Here is a 25,247-nt window from a genome sequence, read left to right as displayed (position 1 = left end):
CTCTGTATTAATATCTAACTAGATATTCTGTGTGTGAGAACTCATGCTGGTGACCTGGTTAAAAAGCAGCTTTGGTAACAAGGACTGTATGCATTCAAAATGATCCTGTTTTATTTTATTTACAGTAAGCTACAACTTCGTCCGAAATTCACCAGTTCCATTTCCTCAAATGTGGTTGGCTTTCTCAGTACCATTGTATAGTAACTCTGGAAACTGAAGGGGAATTTTTCACTATTTTCTGACATTTTATAGAACAATAAATGTGTCAGTTGGAGAACCATAGGGTTACAAAGACTACACTCAGTGTTAATGATTTTCAATTAACATCAGACCATACATTCATTTCCCTTGATCAGTCCTCAGTACATCTGTAAGTTGAAATGAACCATATGGATAGTATAAGCTGTTGCAGAGACACTGTGGCTGGAAAAGACATCTGAAGAAAACACTTGAACTGACCCCAGGTCATTTTCAGATGAATTTAATATTGCAACTTGCATTTCAAAGACAATGACAATCCTAAAAAGGGATAGACCACCCACAGAGAGAGCGAAGGCAAAGAGCTGCAGTCTAAACAGACCCTCCTTGATACTCTTGCAAGGAAGGTGTAGACAGAAAAGCAGCCATGGGAAAATCAGTTGTTTTGCTTAGTCTCATATTCTTCTTGCGTTGCACCTCACATCTCCCAGACAGACAGACAGCACACAAAACATGATCAATCACTTGACAGTTCTTTGCTGCTCACGTTCACAATGTTAGCACTTTGTAATGTAGTATTTACAAACAGCATCAACAAAATTACATATTTCTTTGAGGATTTAAGCTGAGGTGGGTCAAATTATTCCAAATGTTTGGTTAAATGTTGGAGTACCGGATGGATGGGGGGGTTACTACTTCAGAAGAATTTCATTTAAAAAGCTATTTTACATTCAGGTACTTTCCAATTAATGCCTCGCAAATAAAACTACCACTCGGTACTTTCTACAAAACATTCTGGTTCTTCATTTTGACCTGTGTGGCAAAACATACAAAGTCAAAAAACCTTGATAGTATATTTTTTGTTGTTTCTCTGGCATTATGCAGGCACTGAAGCACCACTTTATGTGTATTGTGTTTTTTTTTTTACCATGACAGGACTTGTCTTGTGCATCTGACACAAGTTGTCATACTTGATGAAGTAGGTGCTTACTATATTGAGGTCAGCGAGCACACATACCTTTTTCTTTTGGATTAACTTTAAATGTTCTGCTCTCGATTCAGGGTTGTTTTACTTTTCCACATCTTAAAAAAAGGACATATGGCACTGATTTGTGAACAATCTATAATATATGATACAAATAAAGCAATCATAAACATACTCTTGAATATTGCGGGTTCTTCCAAAAGGCTTAGTTATATGTGCTTTTTAATGTGCAGTCACTTAAGCAAAATACTCTTTGCTGTCTACAGACAAAAGGCAAACTGTAGTTGCAAACCACTTTTTGAGGTACAAACCAGTTTAATGGTCTTTCACGACTCTATGACGTGTCTAAGTGTGAAACCTCTGCCTGAATTCATATTGGGTTGTCAGTTCAGCTTCTGTTGCATTACTTTGTTTTCTACATTATGGCTGAAGTGGTGCATTCTTTTTTTCTGACATTACTTCCAGAGTAGAGAGAATCACATTCCTGATGGACATGTAGCTTGAGGACAATTAAAATTTGGTTCAACACCGCCTCTAAGCTCTGATAGAAGTCATCAATAAATGAAAGAATGTACTCTTTAAAAAAAAAAAAAAAAATCTTAACATTCCCGTCATGTTCTCCAAACTCAAGAATGGAATGTCGTCATTAACACATAAATACATTTACAATAAGTACAACTTTAAAAATATTATGTGGTCAATCCAAAATAACACTTACATAAACATTTAAAGTACAATATTATACAACAAAAATGAAATAAAAGACCAACTTTGAAACTACACTTCATGACAAAATAATTATCATACATGATGTGAAATATACATTATTAATCTAACTTTTTTTCCATTTACAATTTTAATCCACTGAGATACATTATATTACAGCGAGGATGGAATTTAGTTAATAGTAGGACAAGTGCATAGCAAAATAGATCATTTGACCAAGTTAAAGAAACACATAAAACTGACAAACCAGCTTTAGAAAACAACATTAAAAATCATGTTTAAGGCAAATCTCGTCATTTAAAATTGGCATAGTCTGAGAAAATGTCGACAAAGTCTTGTACCACCCTGTAGCAGAAGTCATACTGTTCCTGTTAGGAGAAAAAAAAGACAGGAAAGACTCATTAGGTGGAAAATCAGTATTGGTTTCGCTCAAGATAAAGCAACAGTAATATAAACAGGAGATAAACTCTTTAAACATTTTTTTTATCACTTCAGATTAGGATTCACTCCTGCTGATACTAACCACAGTTTGGACCATATGAGGCCTCTGCATGCGTAAACTCTTCACAGTTTGGAACACGTCCAGCAGGCCCTCTGCCTTGACTCGCTCCAAGATATTGCTCAGTGCAATGAACGTACCTGTTCGCCCTGCACCAGCACTGCAGCACACAAACACAAAGAGCATTAGAAATGAGTTAAAGCGTCAACAGTGGTTTGCAAATATGACAAGAGATACATATATAAAATGGCCTGAATGTTTAACCTAAAAGAGTGATTTGATGGTACCTGCAGTGTACAACGATGGGATGGTTCCCAGACTGCTGCTGCTGTCTCTGCACTGAGGCGATGATGTCGATCATGCCTTTCCCCTCGGCCGGGATGCCAATCTCCGGCCAGCCGTGGAAGTGGAAGTGCCTTATCACCCTCGTCTGTTTCTCCTTTGGGAGGAAATGCATGCAAGGCAAGAGATCGTAATACCTTTCAAATATGATTTATTAGCAGTATATGAAAGCATTATGGCAGGTGCAATGTCAGTGGAGGTTAAGTGTACGGTAGATGAGTGGTGGACTGATGGGTGCTGCACTGGAAGCCAAGAATGAACTATTGAGTATCTGAGAGGTGATATGGGTCGAATTTAATGAAATATATGAGATGGGAGGCTCCCACATGAATTTTTCTTAAAGACATCCTGCCCAGCACATTTCCTCTGGCAGACAAGAAGAGTTTCAAGTACACTTCTTTCTTTTTACTTCATTATAAGACAGCAACATCAGATCCTGTGCAGCATTACAACATTCTGGGAATTCATTAAAACCCTACAAAAAAAAGAAGTAATCTTTGCATTTACCATCAGTTTTCAAATATTCAAATATGAATGTAACTATAGGCTCCACTCTATATTTCAACACATCATGGTTTGTGGGAGCCTGTGATAGTGAGAAAAATAAAAAACTTTTTTTTAAATGAACAAGCATGCAGCATGTAAGTGCTATGCTATCTTACTGGCACAATAGTAAAATGTAGTTCAAATTATGCTATGCAAAATAATTTAATATCCCTTGGAAAAGAACTGTAAAAGAAATGTTTAGTGGCACTGCATGAATAGGGCCAACAAAAGTCCCTTTATCCTGACAGGCAAATTCAATGTTTCACTCCTGCCTCACTAACAGCTGTGTGATAGTGGTAAGTTCATTTGCTTACCGGGATAAAGGTGAGTACCAAGTCTCGTAGACTGAAGGTGTCACACAAAGTGTCTCCCTTCAACTCTACTGCGTAATCTCCATAGGTGGCTGACTCCTCTGTGGGCCAGTACTGGCAGCATTTGTCCTGAAAAAAAAAAGAGAAAACTGTTTTTATCCCTGCAACAAGTCAAACAGAAGCAACTAAATACATGAAATGTGTACAAGAAATTCACAAACGTGAACTGATATAAAGTGTTTTGTCACAAAAGCAAGATAATCATAACAGGTATGGTTTAGGAAAAAACTGCTGAAGTGGTTACTGGAGCGATTAGTCATGGCTTGCTTGCAGTCATCACTTCTTGTAGCTTACCTGCTCCCTCTCCTGGAGCTCAGTGAGCATGACAATGGAGTGACATTTCCACTCCCACACCATTCTCCAGAAATCCTCCACAGTATGTGTCAGTGGGCCCTGGGTTGCAATGAAGTAGTCTTTCTGTCTGTAGCCCTGAGTCACAGAAACATGCATACAGTACTTTAGCTTTATGGGTCCAATATTGTATTTCAATGGCATTAACACAGACTATTGTAGGTATAAATTCAAGAAGGAAATCATTGGGTAATAAACTCTACTTACATCTATAAAAGATGCATTGATGTAATCGGTGAATTCCTGACCTCTTCTCATGGAAAGAATAACTCTGTTGAAATCATCTAAAATGGAAATAGAGAAGGAAACTCATTATAACTATTTAGAATAGACTGGCTCAAATTCACATAGAGTATCAGGTATAGAAATCTGCCTGAATGAACTCAGATTCTAAACATAGCTATAGACAATATAATCTGGAGGTCAAAATCTGCCTCAAAGTATTTAGAATCGCATCATGTTTTTCTTTTAATATTGTTTTACTGCTGTAAAGTGTATTGAGACACTTTAAATAAACTTTGAATTGACTTCACTTTTTTGGTTCTCAGAACATTCATTCTTTCTTTCTTACATGGGATAATTTGCAGAACTCTGTTCTTCTTCATGTTGGCAGGAAGGTTCCCCATTCTCATGTTCTCTTTCATTATGCGCATGTTTGTCAGTTTCTGAGAAATCAAACAAAAAGTAAAAATGTTCACCATCCTTTCACTTTCACAAGTTAGTTGTTTTTTTCCACTTTTCCATCACAACAAATTTCTCTAGTGAGAAAGAATTAAGTTTTAAGGAATAATCTATTGCACTGTAGGTAACATTATTTGTTAATCGAACCAGAATCTACCCACAGTTGTTAAAGAATAGCACTGGTGATATTATATATTTTTATAATTGTCAACAAATCCCATTAAAAGACCAAAACATGAGAAGAGTTGGTCCATCTCCAAGTACGCCCTGAATTCCCCAGTCTAGCTGTAGCTTGAAAGTCCAAGCCCATTGGTTCCAATTTAAGATATACAACTTAAAAAAATGGGTCACAAATATATAATATTATTTTTACGCTCAGTAATTTGCCAAAAATATCTAAGCACTGTGGTTTTCAGCAAACATTACTCAAACAGGAGCACATAGTGAAGTTTATTGTGAACCACTTCTCATGGCAGATTTTTTTGGTGAGTATTTATGGCAGCAGAACAGTGTATGTAAGATTGACTCAAAATGAACTAGAGCTCCCAGATTCACAGTAATGAAGGAACATGTTAACCAGTGAAATGACAATGTGTTTAATAGAAGGGCAATAAGTGTTAGTTTAAATTAACTCTGATGGATGTAAACTTTTATTGATAAAAGGACTATTTAAGAACTCCTCTATATAGTATTTAGGTTGAGTTGGGCATTAAACCAAAGTCAGTTATCAGTCTTCATTTCAGTGTGTAGCAGGCTTGATAGTTGAATAAATGTGATCTGTTACAAGTCAGTATGTGAAATTAGTATATAAATTAGAAGTCTTACCTTAAACTCCTCCTCCAGGCCGACCCGGTCACCATTTGTAAAGGTGTTGTGCAGTTTGTGCAGATGTCCTTCCAATGACGACACATCCAGCTCTGTGTCTCCATAGAGGTAGTATTCGAGCAGGGCCTGGTAGATGAATGAGTACTGCATCTGGGGTGACAAAACACACACATGCACACAGATGAAAACACACTATACATAGGCACATTTTAACAGATAGATATGGTTCATTCACAATGTAAATGGAACATCATCGCACGTTTTACATTAGCATGTGTTAATTTGATGTTGCACGTCTGAGGTGATAAAATGGGGACTTTTTTTGTCTTTAACTCACATCTGTCTGAATGAGCTGTGAGCGCTGTTCTCGTATCTTGGAGACAAATCCAAACACGTCAACTTTCTGCTCTGTGTGCATCGTGTCTATCATGGCATCTATTACGATGAAGGTTCCTGTCCTCCCCACACCAGCGCTGCAGAGACACAAAACAAACCACAGGCTAAACAAACCACAAATCCTCAGCTGACACTTGCATGTTAATAGACAACAGGCGAGAAACAAATGGACATCTGTGCTTGTAAACACGTATTGCTATAGTCACTCAAAAATGTTTCCAGGCATAGTGGACGTTTTTTCCCCCCCGTCGAGACACAAAGCAGATATTTAAGCCTAAATATGTTTATCTCCATAGAGACCAACGGGATAATTAAAACCATTAAAAGTAAAAACATTGTTGATTCAAGTAAACAAAACATGGAATCCCATTAGGTAAGCTTTCTGGTACCTGCAGTGGACCACAATGGGCCCAGCAAAGGTTGGATTCACCGTCTTGACCTTTTTGAGGAACTTGAGCATGCCGATGGGAGAGAAAGGAACTCCAAAATCAGGCCAGCTGGTGAAGTGTAGCTGGGTAACCAGCCGAGGAGTCTTAGTGGCATCACTGGCTTGCTACAAGGAGACACAAGCATGGGAAGAGACATATTTAATAGTATTACAACACATGCAGAGCAAGTCTGTAGACACAACATACCTAGGCTGGCCCTGGGGCAATGTTTTCATAAATTCATGTTTTAACAAGAACATTTCATGACTAGCATAAAATGAATTTTTCAGAAGTTATTCAGAGCTACTAAGAATTTAGAAAATGTCTAGTTGGCTTATAATGGAAAGGGAATGGTGAATGGTAAATAGACTGTACTTGTATATCGCTTTTCTAGTCGTTATGACCACTCAAAGCGCTTTTACATTACATCTTATTCACCCATTCACACACATTCATACACTGATGGCAGGGGCTACCATGCAGGATGCCAACCTGCTCATCAGAGGGAAACTAATCATTCATACACATTCATACTGGTTTAGTGTCTTGCCCAAGGACACATAGACATATGGAGGAGCTGGGAATCGAACCGCCAGTCTTCCAATTGGTGGATGACCGCTCTACCTCCTGAGCCACAGCCGCCCATATGATGCAACATTGAGTGATGTTTCTGTTGTCAGTTTCTATAAAGCACAAAAAACTACACAGCTGCTTGAAACTCACGTATTGTATACAGAACTTGCGAATGGTGTAGTCCACCAGGACAGTGAAGTCTTCTACTGCCACCCTCACATTCCCATAGGTCCAACAGCCCTGATCTGGCCAGTACTGGTGACACTTGTCCTGGAAAGAGATGACATCCATAATTTAAGAGGTTAAATACCAACAGAGGAGTTGCTCTTCTGGAACGTATTCAAGGACTTTCTTTTCAAGAGACAAAGCAGTTCAAATCCATGACTTCAGCAAATGTGAGCTCTACTAAAGGCACACACGCTTCAATTTCACGGCCAGTCAGTCCAGATTTGTATAAGGGAGAGGGGTGAAACCACTCAATATAAGACTTTACAAAGTAATTATGATACTGCCTTCGAGGGCTTTATTACACATCATGTAGCCATTGATTTTAACGCATCCACACGCTGATTTAAATCTTCACCAATTCTCTTCCTATTGATTTTTTTAGCCATTCGGCATCTCTCCTTTTTCATGGGTGTTCTGGTTCACATGCAGGAAATGAAGACTGTGCAATTATAGTAAAAAACAGATGTCAGAGGGGAGGTTACAGGTGTGAAATGAATAGTCTAAATTAAGCTCCATAATATCACCTTTGACCATAACAAATGAAATCTATGCCAAGCACTTTTCTTCTTAAATCTTTTTGCAATGCTCCATTAACCCCTAAAGAGAAATTGGACTCTCTACTTGCCCCTCCACAAGGAGGTCAGAGCAGAGAACTGGCTGGAGAAGCAAAAACTAGAGCTGGTAGCAGAGTGGATGAATCCATGCCTCTCATGCAGATGAGTTGACAAATATTAAAGAAATTAATAAGGCCTGAAATCACTCACCTCTTTCCTTTCTTTCAAATTTGTCAGCATGACGACAGTCGCTACTTTCTGCTCCCATATCATCCTCCAGAATTCTGCTACAGTGTCTTCTTTGGGACCTGAGAGACAAAAAAGTTATTAAATTAATAAAAAATCACGATATAAATATGTAATGTATATCATTCCCAAATGTAGTACACCTTACCTTGTGCTGCTATGAATTTGTTCTTTTCTGTGTAACCCTGTTAGAACATAATAATAAGTTAACTGAGCAATTAAAGCTCCAGAGGAGACAATAACGGTATGAAATTGCAGAGGCCAAGAATGAACATTCACTTTTAATGAACTTTCACATGACTGAGAATTCATGCATTCATGAAAGTGTTAATAATTCCATGACATCAAGGCAAACTCAACATCTGTTGAGAATAATTGTGTGATAAGATCTAAAGCTTCAGAACGGTTACTAAATTAACCAATATTAAAAATATTAAGCTGAAGATTCATAATGTTTAACACAGTAATTATTATTTTGGTATCATTAGTGTCGCCATCTTCATGTATACACCATGTTCATCCGAGTGATAAAAAAACGTAACTCACATCTATGTAAGATGCATTCACATAGTCTGAACAGGGATTTCCATCCAGCTGAGTCAACACCACTCTGGAATGATCATCTGTTGGGGAAAATAACATTGGAAGGTTGAAGATAAAGAGTCTGTCGCCACTTTCCAAATAAACACTATTAGTGTGCAAGGGGATTAAGGAGATGTCTGATGTTTTGGGAAATATGCTTACGTCCTTTCTGAATGTGAGTTAGATGAGAATATTGATGTTCCAGCTATATACAGTAGTTGTTGTACAAATGGTATCAATCTTATAATCTATCTCTGGGCAAGAAAGCAAATAATTGTATTTCCCAAAATGTCAACCTATTGCTTTGGGTATCACAATGCACATGTACATAGCTGCACAATTAACTCAATTAATTAAGTATGAGTGAGACATGGAGGAGTGACAGGAACTGTAAAATGGAAAAAGGGTGAGAACAGAGGTGTTTCGTTGTGAATTAATACATGAACAGCTGAGGAGGATCTACTACATCTGAGGTGTTCAAATTATGATTCATAATGACACATAGGCATGCGCACACATGCACACACACACACAGGAAACTGAGCTTTGGGCGTGAGTCAAACCAAAACCCAGTTCCTACAGAACAGAAAGTACACTCACAGGGAAGGATGTTAGGGTATCTGTTCTTCTCCTTGTTGTCGTCCTTGTTGGCCTCCTCGTACGTCCCTTGGGCATTACCCCCTGGCAGGGACTGCAAAAATAAAGAAATTTTGGTTTTACATAGCCTCACATGCTAAAAATCAGTCCAACAGACTGACTTTCAATAGCTCACGACCGGCACATTGTCTTCTGCTGTATGTGGGGCTTTGTTCAGCCTAGATGTAGGCACTTCCTCTGCTACCTACAGTAAACAGTCCTCCATTAAAAAGCAGAGAACTTCAACTTCCTCTGTCTGTGCTGACAAACCACCTACTTCTATGTGGTACTTGAACTGTGAGTCACATACTTCATTTTGACTCAGAGTCTAAATCATTGTCAGAAATAGGCAACGGGTATTTTTCATATGCGTATGTATATGTGTACAGTATGTGTCATGGACAATGTGACACATATAACTCAAGTAGTTTTCCTGAATCAAAAATATACACATAAGTCATTGTCAGAATATTCTGCCTTTGCATGAATACATAGAAGTTGTGGGAAAACCCTTTAAGTCCAATTTTGGATGCACAAAACTCTCTGACCTCTTAGGTAAAACCTGCTTTTGACATTTTGGGGATGCAGAGCTACAAACCAATAATATTATGAGTTTTTGATTCTTTACAGTAATTGATATTTACAAGAAATCATTCAACCGATATTTGAGCAATCCTACAAATCATGGACTATGTGCACCACAGTGACTCAGTACTTTAACCCCAGACACCTCATGTAAACAATATAGCATACAAAAGACTCATGACCACATGTTACTCCAGCCTGCAGGCAGAGAGAAGAGGGGGATACTTACATTGTACTCCTCCCTAAAGAGCTTGCCATCGTCAGCCGAGCGGAGCCTGTACTCCTCCTCGAGGTGGTCCACTGGGATGGGGAAGTAGGTCTTAGAAGCTGAAGGGGATCTGGGCAGAAGGACCACCGTCTGTTGCTCTGTATGGAGATCAGACAGTCAGGGGGTTTATCATCCCTGCTAGAGTTTAAAGTTTGTTATGGAAAAAATGGCTGATGTTTTTACCTTTAAATCAGGTTAGTATTTTATAGTTGTACTAATAAATTAAAGTTAGTTTTGTGTTTCTTTATTAGACAATTAATTCATAGAAATAATTATAAAAACAGGATTGGGTTTATTTTCCATAATCAGGTTATACATGAATTTCAATAACGGCTCAAAAATTAAAATGATTACCAAACTGACTGGTTTAAATCTTATGATATGTTGGTATTTTTTTGCCGATAGATACCACAGTGAAGTAAAAACAGGAATCTAAATATTCAGTGATAACCAAACATCAACAAGTGTTAGAGAGCTAAAGGACCCCAGGGAAAAGCTGCTTATAGCAGCCTGTGGAAATCTTATAAGCACCCGACTACAGTATGCATTCTGTTAGCACTCACAATTTGAAAATTGTAGGTCAAAAGAGTACTGGGAGAGTGTTAGTAACATGAGGTCCCTGATACCGCCACCCAGTATACCTGACCTGGTGGTACAATGGTGTATAACGACTCAGTACTGTATCCAAAGTCTAAAACACAACACATATCACATCACAAACACACATATACAGGGGCAGAAGGGCAAAGCAATACTGTGAGAAAAATGCTATTTGATCAATTCTGACAACATCATGTTCATACCACCACATATGACACTTTTCCCCCCTGACTTATCAATAAAAATGTAACTTATAACATAATTACCATACCATAATTAATCACTTTCAATAAAACAGTATATAGTCAATATATTTGACATTGAATCTGAATATATGATGTGATGCTGTACCACTACAGTAAAACACTACAGAAAAAAATGAATATGACATCACTATTTCATTAAAAAAGTATATTAGGTTTACAGTCACTTTAATCAGCAGCTCAACTTATACCTTGGTATCTATTGACCATTTAAAACAGCTACTTTTGAGTGTTTTCCTGCCACAGCCTACTTTAAATTCCAATCTGCACAAATACAACCTGCTCTGTACATTCCTCTCTTATGTCAGATAAGAAAATACTTCCTAAAGGAACAGTCACAGGTCTCACCGGCTATTGTTGTCTAATAACTATTATCATACTTCACACAAAGCAGCCCTTATTTAAAATGGTGCAACTCAGAGCTCCATTAAAATTGTTCTGACCTTTGCACCAGTAATGGCGTACTAATTTAACATGCAGGGACAAGATGCAACAAAAACAAGGTATCATAAACACAGTTTGGTTTCAACCCACAGGAAGTCAAGCACAACCACACGGCAGAGGTGGGACAAACTGCACAGAAAGTAACGAACATAAAAGCTGATGTCTGCTCTACCATCTTTCTAAACCACTTTCTTTTTCTTCGCCTCATGTCTCCTTCACCCCCATCTGAATGTCAGCCTGTCGCTCTCACAGTCTACAACCTGTCTCGCCATTACAACAATGTTCAATTCACAACAATCATTACCTTGTTCTTCCAGGATGCCATTAGGTATCTTCTTGTCATCTGTTGTGACGACTGCTTTTCTCTGGTTTTTTATCCTGTCAGGAGAGAATACAATAAAATGAAAAAAACACAATTGCAAAAAACCTGTAGGATGAGATGAAGTCATGTTAAAATAAGTTCTACTGTATGTTTAATCTCAGGTACAAATCTAAGTAGCAGTGAATAAAAATCTATCCATCCTACCATCTGAAGCTTGCGAAGCTACTTCTTCTCATTAGCTGATGTCTTAGAAAGAGTCTCTAGTCCGAATAGGGTTCAGAATTGAGTCTTAACTCCTTTCTGCTGTCTGTGTAGGTCCACTGTCAACGTCTGTTCTGTTCTCACTCAGACAAGCATGAGAGGGAGTCAACTAGCAGCACTTCCTGACTGGGCTCCGCCTCAATGACTAAAGGAGGAAGCGTTTGTCACCCTGAGCTCTGCCTCAAGAGTCTGGCTTCTAGCCAGTCAGCGAGGCCGGGGGGAAGGGGTGAGGTGAGGCGGGTGAGTCTTTACCTGAGGATGTACCAGGCTAGAAGTGCAAAGATGATCAGCAGCAAGGACAGGACTAGCACAGTGGGTAGGATGTGGGGGCTGGTGGATGAAACGCCTTCTGAGGAAGAAGGAGAGGCAGGGCCAGGGGTCAGAGAGCACCATCAACAAAGAAGCAGGAAGAAGGGGCAAGGTTGACAATATATGTGCATATGTTTGTGTGTGCAAATGCTTGGCTGCATTTTTGTATTTGAGCCAAGAGTTGATTGCATGGATTGATAAAAATAAATCAGCACTTGGTTCAGCAAAGCACCTCTCATTCTTTTCTGGATACAGGCCTGATTTCATAATTGGCTTCAGCAGTATTTTGTCAACAGAGATAAGAATCAGCTCATTTTGTCCTGTCGTTATATCTAACAGAAAATGAGAGGCTCTAAGAATGGAGACTCAGCCAAGAGTCACAGCCACACAGCCAGCTATTAGCTTTGTTTATAAAGACACACAATAAGCCATAAATTACTGTCCAGGGCTGCTGAAGTTCATTGTTATCCGGTAATAACAAGGCTGTAAAAAAGGCTATTATCAAGCAGATGCATGCGCTGCAGAAGATACATAATAATCATATCTCAGAGGGGGAAAAGTGATGACTGCAGTGGGCAGCGATGGGATTTGTTTGTTATTGCAAATTGTTCAGTGTTGTTCAGTCTCACATGTTTAGGTGCATTGCTCTTGTTATTGTTCTTACCTTTTGTATGGTTGCCATTGGTGGTGTAATTGTATGTTGTCGTGGTTGCCACCAAAAACAGAAGTGGGACCATTGTGACTGCAGAAAAACAAAATGAAGACGGATATTAAATTTAGTGCCAGACATGTTTGCAAAGTTGAGATTCATGACAACATGGCTATTGGATAATATTACCATTCAGGGAAAACAAAAGCTATTGACAGATCTAAGGCATATCTCTTTATTTGTGACTGCTGCATTCAGGAATGTGCTCATCGGTGCAAAGTTCATGGAGACACAATGGGACAACACATTCATATCTTGGTCATTCATTAGTCCTGTCATAAAGTCCACAGTGTAATGCCAAACATGTCCACATGGAGGCACAAGAGTCCAACATTTCAAAACAATACTGGCCATGAGAACAGCTTTCTCAGGAACCCATTGAGAAAAAAAGCTCTTATACAGCATATGCTCATGCTTTAATCAGTGTATTATCAGAATGAGCAAAGAGAACTTGAGAAAATGCCTCTCAGAGCTGATAACAGCTGTTGTCCTTCATCTGTTTCTGCAACAGTGCCATGCTGAAAGATGTGTGTTATTTCCAGGATATAGCATGTGTGGAGTGTCAGTGTGCTATACTGTATGCCAGAAATCACACATACACACATGCGTGCCAACAGAAAGCCTGGATAATGCTGACATTGATCTTTGAGTGCTGAAGCTAAGCTAAAGTGGATGGATCAGATCATAAGGGGTGAAATCTAAAATCAGGCAGCAAGAAGCTTAACACCTATACCCTCAGGCTCTGCTCTCTGTCACCCCTCCTCCCCTTTGATAAACATCACCCTACCACAAACACTTGCTCACATACACACAAAGACATACAGAAAGTACACACACACACACAAATATGCCAACACCCACAGCACCATCAGCTCCGTCCAGAGCCCCTACACACAGCGACCAGGAGTCTCAGTGGAAAGACTCCTCGTTTTCTCTTGGGAGAAGAATTCAGAGGAGGCAGTATAAAGGGGTATCTCTAATCGATTCTTGTGTTTTAGCATCAAGAACGGGTTTCACATTGCATTGAATTAAGCACCTCTTTTCTTTTTAAAGCTGCTGGTAAGATCTGAAAACCAATAAGCCTTGAGATGTTTGCAGTTTTAAAGGTGTTTTTTTTTTTTCCCCCCCACAAAAGCATTAAAATAGTTGGAAGCAAAGTGCAGCAACACAGGACTGCCATTACAACACAGTGAAGCAGAGCACAGTGTGCTTTGTCTACTCAAGGCTGCAGGTGTGTGTGTGTGTGTGTGTGTGTGTGTGTGTGTGTGTGTGTGTGTGTGTGTGTGGTGCTTTGCAGCTGCGGTGAAAAGAAAGCTCGGGCCAAGTGCATAGTCAATGAAGACACTGTGTGTTGAAGCCTCCACGCTGTGCCGCAGTGTCCTGTAATGTGTCCAGGCAGGACATCGGAGGAATGTGGAGGCAGCGGAGCAGAGACACTGACTGCAGCAGGGAGAGAGGGAGCAGAAGGTCTGGGTCAATAATATTTCCTGGAGCGATTAATAAACCCTGACATGTCAAGCCCCTGCTCCGTGGGGAAGACTGATGAGAGAATTCTAATGAGAGAAGAGAGGAGGTGTGATTCCCCGCTTCTCCAGTTCTCCTCCCTCTTCATTCCCCCTCTTTAAGGCTCTCTCTGCAAATGTCACAAGCTTGCATGAGGGGGAGGATATTGAGCTGTGCTAGTATAGTGTGTGTGAATCCTCAGGGTAGGACTGTGTAAGAAAGTTTTTCTGATGTGGAAATACACTCAGGGCACCATTTGGGACTTTCCACTACACAAGCTGTATTGAATTTTATGTATGCTGTGTCTGTCTGTTTGTTTGTGTGTAATGGCACGACAGGGACACCCAGCTAAGTGCTAAAAGCTAGCATTAAAGCTGTGGCCTTGTGGTAAAGTGTTGCGGCTTCTTGTAAGCATCCCACAGTTCCTGGCTCCCTCTTCCCTTTCCATCACCTCTGGAGATCTCACCCTGTCACGATTTAGCCTCCAGCCCCTGCATGGCTCAACTGCTCCTGGAGGACGGCAGGCTGTTTTCAACCCCTGTTCTCCAGCTTTTCCCATCTTGTCATTGCAGTGGTCTGCAGCCCGACCTCTTCAGCATCTCTGAGGATATCACCCCCTCTGAGCAACTTCCTTTCCACTGTCATTGTGGGGAATGTCCCTCACATAACTATAAATAAAAATGCTTCCTATTCCCCAGAGTATCTCATCTCTCTGTCTTTAATTCTGCTCTCTCAGTATAAACTGGCCTGGATCACAAGTTTCAGATTAGACTATTAGTATTAGTCATCGTTCAGCTTTGGCCAAACAGCTATCACCACATTGTGTGCGCTCTCATCTGTGCATTGTCCTTTCTCCATTTAGCACTCAGCAGCTAGTCACCAGCCATCAGCCATAATGAAAATAGGTCATGGGAGATGTCAGCTCGGGGGAAGTTCTAAGGCGTCCTTATTTTCCGATAGGAGACATTTGCAAGTAGCCTTGGGGAAGGGTATTGTCCTGGCCAACCAGACAGCCAGTTATATTGGTGGTATGTGTGTCCCGAGTTCCCCAGGCATAGAGTTCGCTCTTTCTCATGATGTGTCAGTGTCTGTGTGAGGCCATCAACTGCATTTGCAGTAACTGAGCTCCTACACAGACTGAATGTGATGAACTTAAACTATGGCAGAGTGAAAAGTCTTTATGCACACTATATGTGGATATATTAGGATATTTTCACATTTGATCTTAATACAATAGTTCCATACTGCCTATTTGCACACAGATGAAGTCCTCTTCAAACTGGATGTGAACAAATCCCTATTATGCAATGTAAGAGATGAGGGACAAAGGCCACAGTCCTCATTCTGTGTTAAAATTCATCATAAAGTTCAACTGAAGCTAATATGTGGGTATCTTTCAAAGTTAGTCTATTTGGCATGCAATTTCCACTTTGTTTTTAAACAGTAGCTAGGTTTTAATCCAAATTTAATGCAAATGTATCTGCATTTGCAGAGAAAAGAGAATTCAAATTAATGCTTGTTTCCATTCACTGCCAATGTGCAAATATTTTGAGTTGGTTCATCAAGATTAATAGGTGGTGCCATTTTGCCAGTTGGGGTCATTAGACCATTTCAAAAGCACACAGGCACAACAAGATGATGTAATTAAAAGAGCGCCAGTCAAACCTTGAACAAACAGGGAACAATAATGTAGTTTGTTTCATGTATTAATTTGAGGAGCGTTACAGCCTCCTTATCACTCCACACATATCTGATGTTTTCGTGTGCCTGTATTTTTCATCTTTTAAGTGGATCGGAAACATTGGTGGACATGAGTGACATGCTACTTGGTTGTCATCGCTAAATATGTTTACATCACATTTTTTCTTTATCAATACACCATCTTTCCACCTCAGTCAAGCGTTCTTTTTTCTTTTTTCAAATCCTTTTTCAGAATAGTTTGAGATTAATTAGATTTTGGTATGTTTTTTAAAGCACAAATTGAAAATGCAAATAACAAACAGGTGCATGAAAAGGATCCAAGTGTGTCCTTGCTGAGCTGAAGTTTCAAAAAGAGGAACATTTGTACTAAAAAGACTTTGGTTGTTACCCACTTGAGTCTCCCTGGAAAGGAATCTCTTCACGGTCACTATGGACAGGAGGAAAGAATACAGCAACCAATAACTATTTTAATGAATATTTGAGCATGTGAGCTTTGTATTTAGATAGAATCTGAAGCAATCCTTTAAGACCGCAACTGAAAGCATATGATTTTGTGTTGCAAAAATATTCTAATTTACCAACTTTTAGTGAAATCATATTATGATGATATAATCATCAAGCAATTAAAAACTAATAATTGATCATTGAAATTGTGGCAAACAACAATGGGAACCAGAATGTAAAAAAACACCCAAAAACAAACAACTGCAATTTTCCCAAGGATTATTTTAGGATTTATGAACTGTAAACATCAATGTGATATATAATTTAATGTCTCTTTTTTTATGTCAGAATAATATTGGAAAATCATTTTTAATAATATTGTGATAATGGCTTTAATCACATGACCCAGCCTGTCTACACAGAGTATGTGACAACACTTCAGCCACAGATATGTGTTCATACTGTGAAAACCTCCAGCACCTGGTATGCACTGTGTGAGTCACAGCTCTGTCTCCACTGATTACAACCTGCCACCTGAATACCTGCATACCTCACAGCATGCAAACAAAAATGTGGGGACACACTTGCACAGCAAGGCTTCTCTTTGCTCCTAAATCCCTGCTTCAAACATGAAAAAGGCAGTGAGGGAATTCTGACTCTTGTGCTGTGTATAGTCCCAGACCAAGAAGCTTATAAGTGTTTTCCCTGACAGCGTTTTGTTTAGGAGGATGAGCTATCCCTCTCTGTGGATTGCTTTCTTGTGGTGTGCGTCCCCTCTCTGTCATTCTGTCAGCGTGGCTTAAAAAAAGCCCTACAGTGACATAATGATACCCCTGAAGCTCCCCACTATTGTCTCACTAATTATCTCCAGAACCCTTGCCATCGGAAAGGACGAGCTTGTTACAATTAGAAGATAAGACGGAGAAATTGGCTGTCTTTGCCTTTGACAGGAAACGCGATGTTCCCTGGCACTGTGTCTTCCCGTGGACAGAGCACTGTCAGTTCCACTGAACGTGGTTTCTCTGGGCACAGAGTCTCTCTGTCTCTTCAAATACATCAGCTGGGGAATTCAGAAAATGGGTGGTGGGTGTAGGGGCGATGTGACAGGGTGAGCTAGCAGTAGGTACATTGTGTCCTCAGAGCAAAAAGCTGCCAGACTGTTTACCCTTTAGGCTACAGGGATTTTTATAACTGAAACCCGCAAGATGGCTTATTCGAGGAAAAACAACCAGTAACTTGAAGTCTTCTGTGCATTTTCTCACTGCTGTGATCCAAATATATTTAACCTTTCCTTTTGCTCCTACCAAAAACTTAACCCATTCAATTGTCAAAATGCTATTTTATACAGAATGTCATGTTGTTTAATTATTTAGAAAATAAATAAGTTCACTTTTTGGGAAATACAGTTATAGAGTAGAGTATATGAGAGGACCAACCCCACTGTCATGTCTGTGCTACAGCCAGCCATGTGAAGCTACAGCCAGAAGACAATTAGCTTAGCTTAGCATAACCACTAGAGACAGGGGAAAACTGCCTGGCTCTATTCAAAGATATATTTAAAAAACAGCTTACCAGAACCACTAAAGCTCACTAATTAACATGTTATACCTCATTTATTTAACCCCCCCCCCCCCCCAAAAAAAAATAAATAAAAAAAATAAAATAAAATAAATGCAAGAAGTGTGAAAATGACAAGTTGTGGCTGGTCGTTTCCGCCAGCTTCAAGTCTTGATGTTAATCTAAGCTGTCTGTTGCTTCCTATTAAATGGACAGACATGAGAGTAGTACCAATTTCTCATTAGACTTCTGGCATGAAAGTGAATAAACGTATAGTCAAGCCAACTGAATTCCTACTAAATGTACAGAGGAACAACTAATAGGCTGTAATAAATAGTCGTATCAATAAATCAGTCATTCAATATTATTGTCTTATTGTCTTTGTTAACTAAAGAAAAAGATATTAGACATTTTATGTCATTTAAAATTATGAATTGTATAATTTGACATCATCTTGACATCTATTATGCAGCATTCATTTAGTAAACACCATTGAGTAACAACACTGATTTTCTTAAATTACTACAGCATATTGTGACATAAAACCCCAATTTACCTTTGTTAAGTCTCCGGTGCAGCTGCAGAGTAATGTTATTCTGGACGATAGCATTATTGTTGAGTAGAATGTATCATTATTGCAAACAGGGCCCTCTTCTACCTCTTCTGTGTCAATACTCTTGTTCTGGTCAAGGCACTAATTTAAAATGTGATAAAAATTACTATATTATAGTTCACTGCTTCTCCATTTAGGTGCTACAACAGAATGACGTGAGATAAAGACAGAGAGGCTTTACTTATACACCAAAAGTAAATGAGCTGCTCAGTGTGGTATCAAGTCATGTTGTGGTTAGACGTTATATTATTTTTGAACTCATCATAGCAAAAGTAACAGATGTCTCTTGTTAGTTGAAAAGGTGTAGAAAAAGGGGGAGATGCATGAGGGAGAGGGTGATGTTGCAGGTTTTGTATGCATGTTGTGTCTAATACGTATTTATATTTTGGTTTCTATGTGTCTAATTGTGTTTATGTGTCGTTCAGTCCTTTGCAGTCCTTTGCAACACAACAAATGTACAAAACATCAATCTCCATAAAACTATAAAAGGTGTATTCAAGTTGCATCATGAGAGGGATGTTTTTGGAATTTGCCCCGTATTATGGACGCAAAGTTCGGATATCTCAGCCGTGACTGCATTTGTTTTTGGAAAGTGCAATAGTAAATAACTGAAGTACTCTTTCAGTGTTATGTGCCTGGGTATCTACTAACTAAAGGACTTTTGAAAGAAAACTTGAGTGAAGTTTAAATTAGTCAGTTTGGACCAGAACAAGTTCCTGCTTTCTGTTTGAGTAGGTTGACCTCGTATCACGATGCCTCTCTGCTCTCTGCCTTTGGGAAACTGCAGAGTGTGAACCTAGGCTGGGTTGGCTATTTAAAGGACAGTGCACTACATTCACAGTTTTGACTGAGAAAATGAAGCTGTGGTGTCCATCTGCTCACACAGATGTGTGACTGCTTCCCTGCAATGTAACCTAGTTGAACAAGATGTTGACTGTTGCTCTTTCTAAACTTATCCACTCATTACTATTGATTCTGTTCTGCAGATTATGTCCATAAACTAAATTCAGAATGTACCACAATGTTTCACATGCTTATATTTTAGCATTTGAAATAGAAAAGGCCGTAGCCAGTTTTCTCCACATGTGACGCACTATTTATTATTCCCAATTTAAAATAATAATAAGATTTATAGTACACTATGAAAAATGTAGATTTTCTTTATGCTGCTGTTCTTCACAGTGTGTTCCCATGGTAACCTGACCAGCAGTACTGCCACAAATATGGTACCTGTGGGATGTTGAACATGTCAGCTTCATTTAGAAAAAAGAGAAAGAAAACCCAGCAAAGAGACACACACCAAAAACCAAAGACCTGATGTCAATCCAGCCTTTAGTTTGAGTTCACAGCTTGGAGCAGAGTGTGTTAAGATATAATATTATACACACCCAGATGCAGAACACCTTACTGTAAGAGCTAATTATTTGTATTCTGTTTTGACATCATATCATTTGTTAACTAAGATAATGCTTTCTTTGTGTGCTAAATGCAAGCTCATTGTACTTTATTTAGGTCAGGTGACTGTGTGGTGTAGTGTGTAAGTCAGAGGAAGATTGTGGTGCTAATTAAAGAAGTAGCCTGCTACTGTAGCTGTGTGAAACAACGCTTTTAAAATGTTTTGAATAAGATGCACCTATTCTGATGTTCTAATGGTCAGAACTTCGAGTAAACCATCAATGATTCCCAGCATCATCGACTTGAGAGTATATTGATACTAAGTCACACAAAAGATGGGCTTAGTTAATGGAGCACAAGTCAAAACCAAGGTATAACTATAAGTCTAAGTATCCTTGAAATATGGTAAAAAAATGTTTTTGGTAGTATATAAATAATGCCGGCCGCGTACAGTCTCACCCAGAACCAGAGTTGCGTAGCAATCTTACAGTAATGTTATTACTTTTTTCAGTAACATGTGTAATAAGGGCTTACAATTCACTAATAACTGTATATTCAAGGTTCCTACACCTTTTCTTAAATTAAAAATTCAAGCACTTTTTAAGCTAGCCTAAATATAGTATATGTATATAGAGCACTTTTTAAACCCTGAACAGGCCTCATTAAGAAAAAAGGGGGAAAAAAAGGATTTCCAACACCCATATGAACCCTATATCGATTTGTTAGAACCACACTTTGGTTAACTAGCATTAGTTTGGTGCAGGAGCTGGAGAAAGTGGATCATGGCTAGCCTCATCAAAAGCAAGCTAAGGCAAGATGCTAACATTTCTAATGTGGGTTTTGGGTGTCATTGTGAGAACTGTGTGTAATCACTGGTGCTAAACAAGCTGTTAATGGTCAGTAAATAACCCCCATCTGTACAGTAGTTGGTTGCTTGTTCACCCTCAACGTCTTATTATCTATTTCTACATGTGTTACAGTGCATGTGATGTGTGGGTTTGGAGGTTTTGGAACTTGTTGAAAGGTGCTTTTGAAGAAGCTGGGATGTGTAACAAAAAAAGGACTTAAGGAAGGAAGGAAGTAAATATGTAGTAATGAGATGCAATCTTGGCCAGTGCTTCCTTTAGATCCCTCTGCTAAACTGTAACTTTTAACTGTTGCTTGACCACTTTAGGTAATTTCAACAGACCACGAATACTAACATCAAACAAGTTGCCTCTCTGAACTCAGTCTTAAAATCCTTCCATGAACTTAATGCTTTCTGTCTCAGTGCCAACTTAATTAAAACAATATATAACTATTATCATTATCAGGAGAAGTTGAAGCACTGTGTCACACTGCAGTATCTCACACTGGCACTATCTATAGCAACACTGTACAGTAACAAGTCTACCTCTGCAGCACTGCTCTCTTGCCAATCTGTGTTCCTCCCCTCCTGCACTCCTAGCATTGTCATTAATCAATTCCTGCCTCCTTCCCAGGGTGCTCAGACACTGTGGCAGTGGTAATGACCTTGGAGACCCGCTGGCTCCGCTCTGCAGTGTCAGCCCTCCAACTCAATAGGAACAAGTGTTGAATCTTCCACAGTGATCACAGCTGAATGAGAAAATGCATATATGTGCTTACACTATGTACGCACATTTGCATGAAGTAGAGAAATATTTACTGAACGGAAAATAAAGAGGAAACCATATTATCCACTGCCTCAAGAACACAAACCACGACAAAAAGCTGCGGTTAGTTGCCAGGTTCAGGTCATAACATCCTGTTGACTGAGATAGGGCAGCTACAGTGTGTGACCCTGAAAGCACTGCCATTAGTGCAGTCCTCACTGGCAATAAGAGCATTTAGCTGCTGCATATTAGTTAAAAATAACATTGTATGAGATGAGAAGCGATTACTGATAATCCTCTTAAAAACATTCCAGCCATAACTGTAACATTAAGAGCTGCTCTCAGTTAGCGTTCAACTTCATGTCTTCAGCATCCATGTATGATTTGTGTTGTAAATATGGGTTTCATGATCAATCACAATCAAAATCAGCTAGAGAAGACTGGCATCCTATCTTTAAGGGAAAGTGTGTTTCACAAGGTTAAACACAACTGGGCAAATGAGATCTAAGGTAAAGCAAAACTGCATATTTATTGTGAAATAAAATATGAATATTTCACAGAAAAGCATGTTTACAATAATCTATAAAAGACAGAAAAGGTCAGTTTGTGCTCAGATTAGAGCTGTTTTTCTGCCTCTTCAAACAGGTTGATTCATTGCTTTGGAAAAGAAAGACAAAATGTGTCCCCTTTGTGTATGAAAACGAGTATAATTTTGTTTTTTTACTACCTGTTGTATTGTAAGTTTTGTGATCTTTTGTTTAATGACATAAAGTATACAAGTGTCTTGCTGGATATGAACTTATAGTGACTGAAAGGGTTATTTGAAGAAGAGACCTTTAAATTGGCAACTTATTTAGTTGAAGAAAACCTTGTATCAGTAAGAGGTGGATGATGATTTTGGATATTGCTTAATTGGAAGATCGGCGGTTCGATTCCTGGCTCCTCCAGTTTGCATGTTTATGTGTCCTTGGGCACATAAAGCCTATAGGTCTTTTAATCACTTCTGATCGACAGATTTACACGTCTGCACAAACACACTACATGCATATGTTTCTGCACCAAATCTGCTAACAATTGGCATTCAAAGCTACACTGCCTAGTGACACTAGACTGCTTGGCATGAAATACTCACACATGGGGACACACGCATACCCACAAATCGACAAATGCTACAGCAGGGATCCAAGGGAAACACATGTGCCAGGGCCTGTTTGAGGACCACTGTGCCAGAAATCATTTTGCTTGTGGTCCATCATCTACAACATGTGTGTGTGTGTGTGTGTGTGTGTGTGTGTGTGTGTGTGTGTGTGTGTGTATGTGTGTGTGTGTGGGGGGGGGATGCAGGGGCAATCTCTCTGTGAGGGTCTCATCATGTCCTCCAGGCTCCATACACCTCCTGACCTGACAGCGTTTAACACAGAGGCATCCATCTTTCTCCCATCCTGACACCACTGGGATTTACCTCCTCCCCTCTTTCAATTATTCAGAGGCAGAGCAATTATGGCCTGGAATCAGAGCTGGCGATAGCCTGTGTAATGCATGGCAGCTGGGCTGAAAATGACAAAACCAGCGTTGTGACACTTCTTATTATCACCCAGCACTCTGTGATTAGCGGCCCTCTGCAAGTGAGCAGGTATTAGTGTAAGAGACATACTGTGTATATAGAGAGATAGAGAGAGAAAAAGCAGGAGAAGAAGAAGGAATTGTGTATAAAAGCTGGGAGTCTGTAATGGTGGTGACAGAAATGTACTGCTCGACCATTAAAAGTTGTAGCATAAGCTGATAAACTACATTCTTCTCTACGTTCTTGGACTATTGCACATGAGGTTTTAGACTATAGTAGACCTGTATTCTTCAACTAAATAAATGACAAGTCTGGTATTTGACAGCCTGGGTGTTTTTGTCCATTATGACTATTAGCCATAAATGTACAGATTTAGAAAATGGGGACTCAAGAATGACATTGACTGGGTTAGGGACATGAGCACTCCTATAGCTTTGCCAAGAAAAAAAAAACTAATTCAAAAGAAATCATCTCAAATACCTGTCTTTAAGTCTGACAAAAAAGAAGCAGTTGAGCAATCAGCCACAACTGCAGTCTTGTTTTAATGTACAGTGGTGGTCAATGTCTATCACACTGTTTGTATTTTGTCATTTTATATTTTGAAATGTGGAAACTTGTAGACAGAAGCCATCTTTTTGGGTTTGTTATCACTTGCCTAGCGTGCGTACAAGATACAATATCAGCCACAGCTCAAATGTAAACAAACCTCTTAATCAGCTGGCAATTTGATCAGGAGCTTATTTTTATGTATTTGACCTATTTGTCTATCTGACAAGCACTTCTGATTGATGTTACTGGCACCTTAAGGTTGCCAGCCAAAAAACAGAGACTTCAGGAAGTTACCGGCTTGCTGTTTTCCCTTGCTTCCAGTCTTTGTGCTACGATAAGCTAATTGCGTGCTAGCTCCAGCTTCATATTTGTCACACAGATACTCAGTAAGAGTGGTATCAAGCAAGAAATGGCAATGTCAACATTTCCAACATTTCTGACAATTGTGCTGGTGAGTGAAATGTTATGGTGACCAAATTGTCAAAATGGACAAAAATGTAAAATGAAATCGAGACTGAAAAATACTGGAATTTCCCTTTGAAGCTGCCAATTTTTATCAGGGCCCCTTTATATTTTTGTAACACTGTCATTTTGTGACTAGGACTTATATTAGAAGGTGTGGTTACTGGTGGTTGTTGTTCTAATGCACTTACTAGCTAACTGGTATTGCCCACATTCAGCTTACACATCAGAATAAATCTGACACAATAAACAAAAAGATGAATGTTAGAGGTCACATTATGGGTATATCACCTCTTTAACTGGCCATAACTTACCATAAATTTGTCAAAGGTCCTTAGAAAGTTTTATGGCCAATAAAAAGGATTAAATAGATTAAAATGCAGAATCATAACAGCGGACTCAGATGCCGTCTGGGAGCCTGGTTTTAGAGAGCATCAGAACCCACCAGACTGACTCCCATGAGAATGTATGGCTCATTTTTATGTCATGTTATCCAGGCAGGGAAATAACAGGCAACTGAGAAGTCCTGTGGGACTTAGAGACCCACTTTATTCAAATGAATTAAAATAAATTGCAGTGTCATTGCATGTAATGATGACAATCCATAAAGCTTTTCTATTGTGGTTGGATATATTTAAAATCAGCGCTGACACTGGAAACAAGGCTGAACAAACACCATCATAGAAACACCAAATGCCAGAGAAAAAGAGGGGGAGAGGGGTAACTTATTTTGACCCCCCATTTTCAGACATAGAGAAACAGAGATAAGCACGGTCCTTCGGGATCTGCACATGACAGACAAGATCTATACCCCAAAATATCCTTTCATTCCCTGAGAGAAGGATGGGGAGGAGGGGAAAGGCAGCGGTGGAGAAACAAGTGATAAGCACCGCTGCGGGAGAACAAAAAGCCACTTGA

At 39.3% G+C, this 25,247-nt stretch overlaps 1 protein-coding gene across 2 annotated transcripts in view; it reads right to left on the bottom strand.

The window, feature by feature from the left end:
- Positions 1-465: 465 nt before the first annotated feature.
- The window catches only part of ptprea (protein tyrosine phosphatase receptor type Ea), a 52,299-nt gene continuing 27,517 nt past the window's right edge, over positions 466-25,247 (bottom strand). The window contains exons 3-21 of one of the 2 annotated variants that reach the window (XM_062442685.1): positions 12,884-12,961; positions 12,163-12,259; positions 11,632-11,705; positions 9,982-10,118; positions 9,132-9,222; positions 8,496-8,572; positions 8,098-8,134; positions 7,914-8,011; positions 7,072-7,191; positions 6,310-6,473; positions 5,862-5,997; positions 5,525-5,674; positions 4,590-4,683; positions 4,226-4,302; positions 3,962-4,096; positions 3,611-3,736; positions 2,696-2,847; positions 2,433-2,568; positions 466-2,277 (exon numbers count right to left, since the gene is read on the bottom strand). In XM_062442685.1, the coding sequence (XP_062298669.1) occupies positions 2,203-2,277; positions 2,433-2,568; positions 2,696-2,847; positions 3,611-3,736; positions 3,962-4,096; positions 4,226-4,302; positions 4,590-4,683; positions 5,525-5,674; positions 5,862-5,997; positions 6,310-6,473; positions 7,072-7,191; positions 7,914-8,011; positions 8,098-8,134; positions 8,496-8,572; positions 9,132-9,222; positions 9,982-10,118; positions 11,632-11,705; positions 12,163-12,259; positions 12,884-12,956 (2,049 nt within the window). In that variant the 5' untranslated portion in view covers positions 12,957-12,961 and the 3' untranslated portion in view covers positions 466-2,202. Of the gene's footprint in view, positions 2,278-2,432; positions 2,569-2,695; positions 2,848-3,610; positions 3,737-3,961; positions 4,097-4,225; positions 4,303-4,589; positions 4,684-5,524; positions 5,675-5,861; positions 5,998-6,309; positions 6,474-7,071; positions 7,192-7,913; positions 8,012-8,097; positions 8,135-8,495; positions 8,573-9,131; positions 9,223-9,981; positions 10,119-11,631; positions 11,706-11,853; positions 11,976-12,162; positions 12,260-12,883; positions 12,962-25,247 lie in introns of those variants that run through there. The other variant, XM_062442687.1, reaches the window with a different exon arrangement.

Source organism: Scomber scombrus, chromosome 21, assembly GCF_963691925.1.
Source record: "Scomber scombrus chromosome 21, fScoSco1.1, whole genome shotgun sequence".
Lineage (NCBI taxonomy): Eukaryota > Metazoa > Chordata > Actinopteri > Scombriformes > Scombridae > Scomber > Scomber scombrus.
The sequence above is the reverse complement of the archived record's forward strand: the minus strand, read 5'-3'. Positions and strand labels throughout refer to the sequence as shown.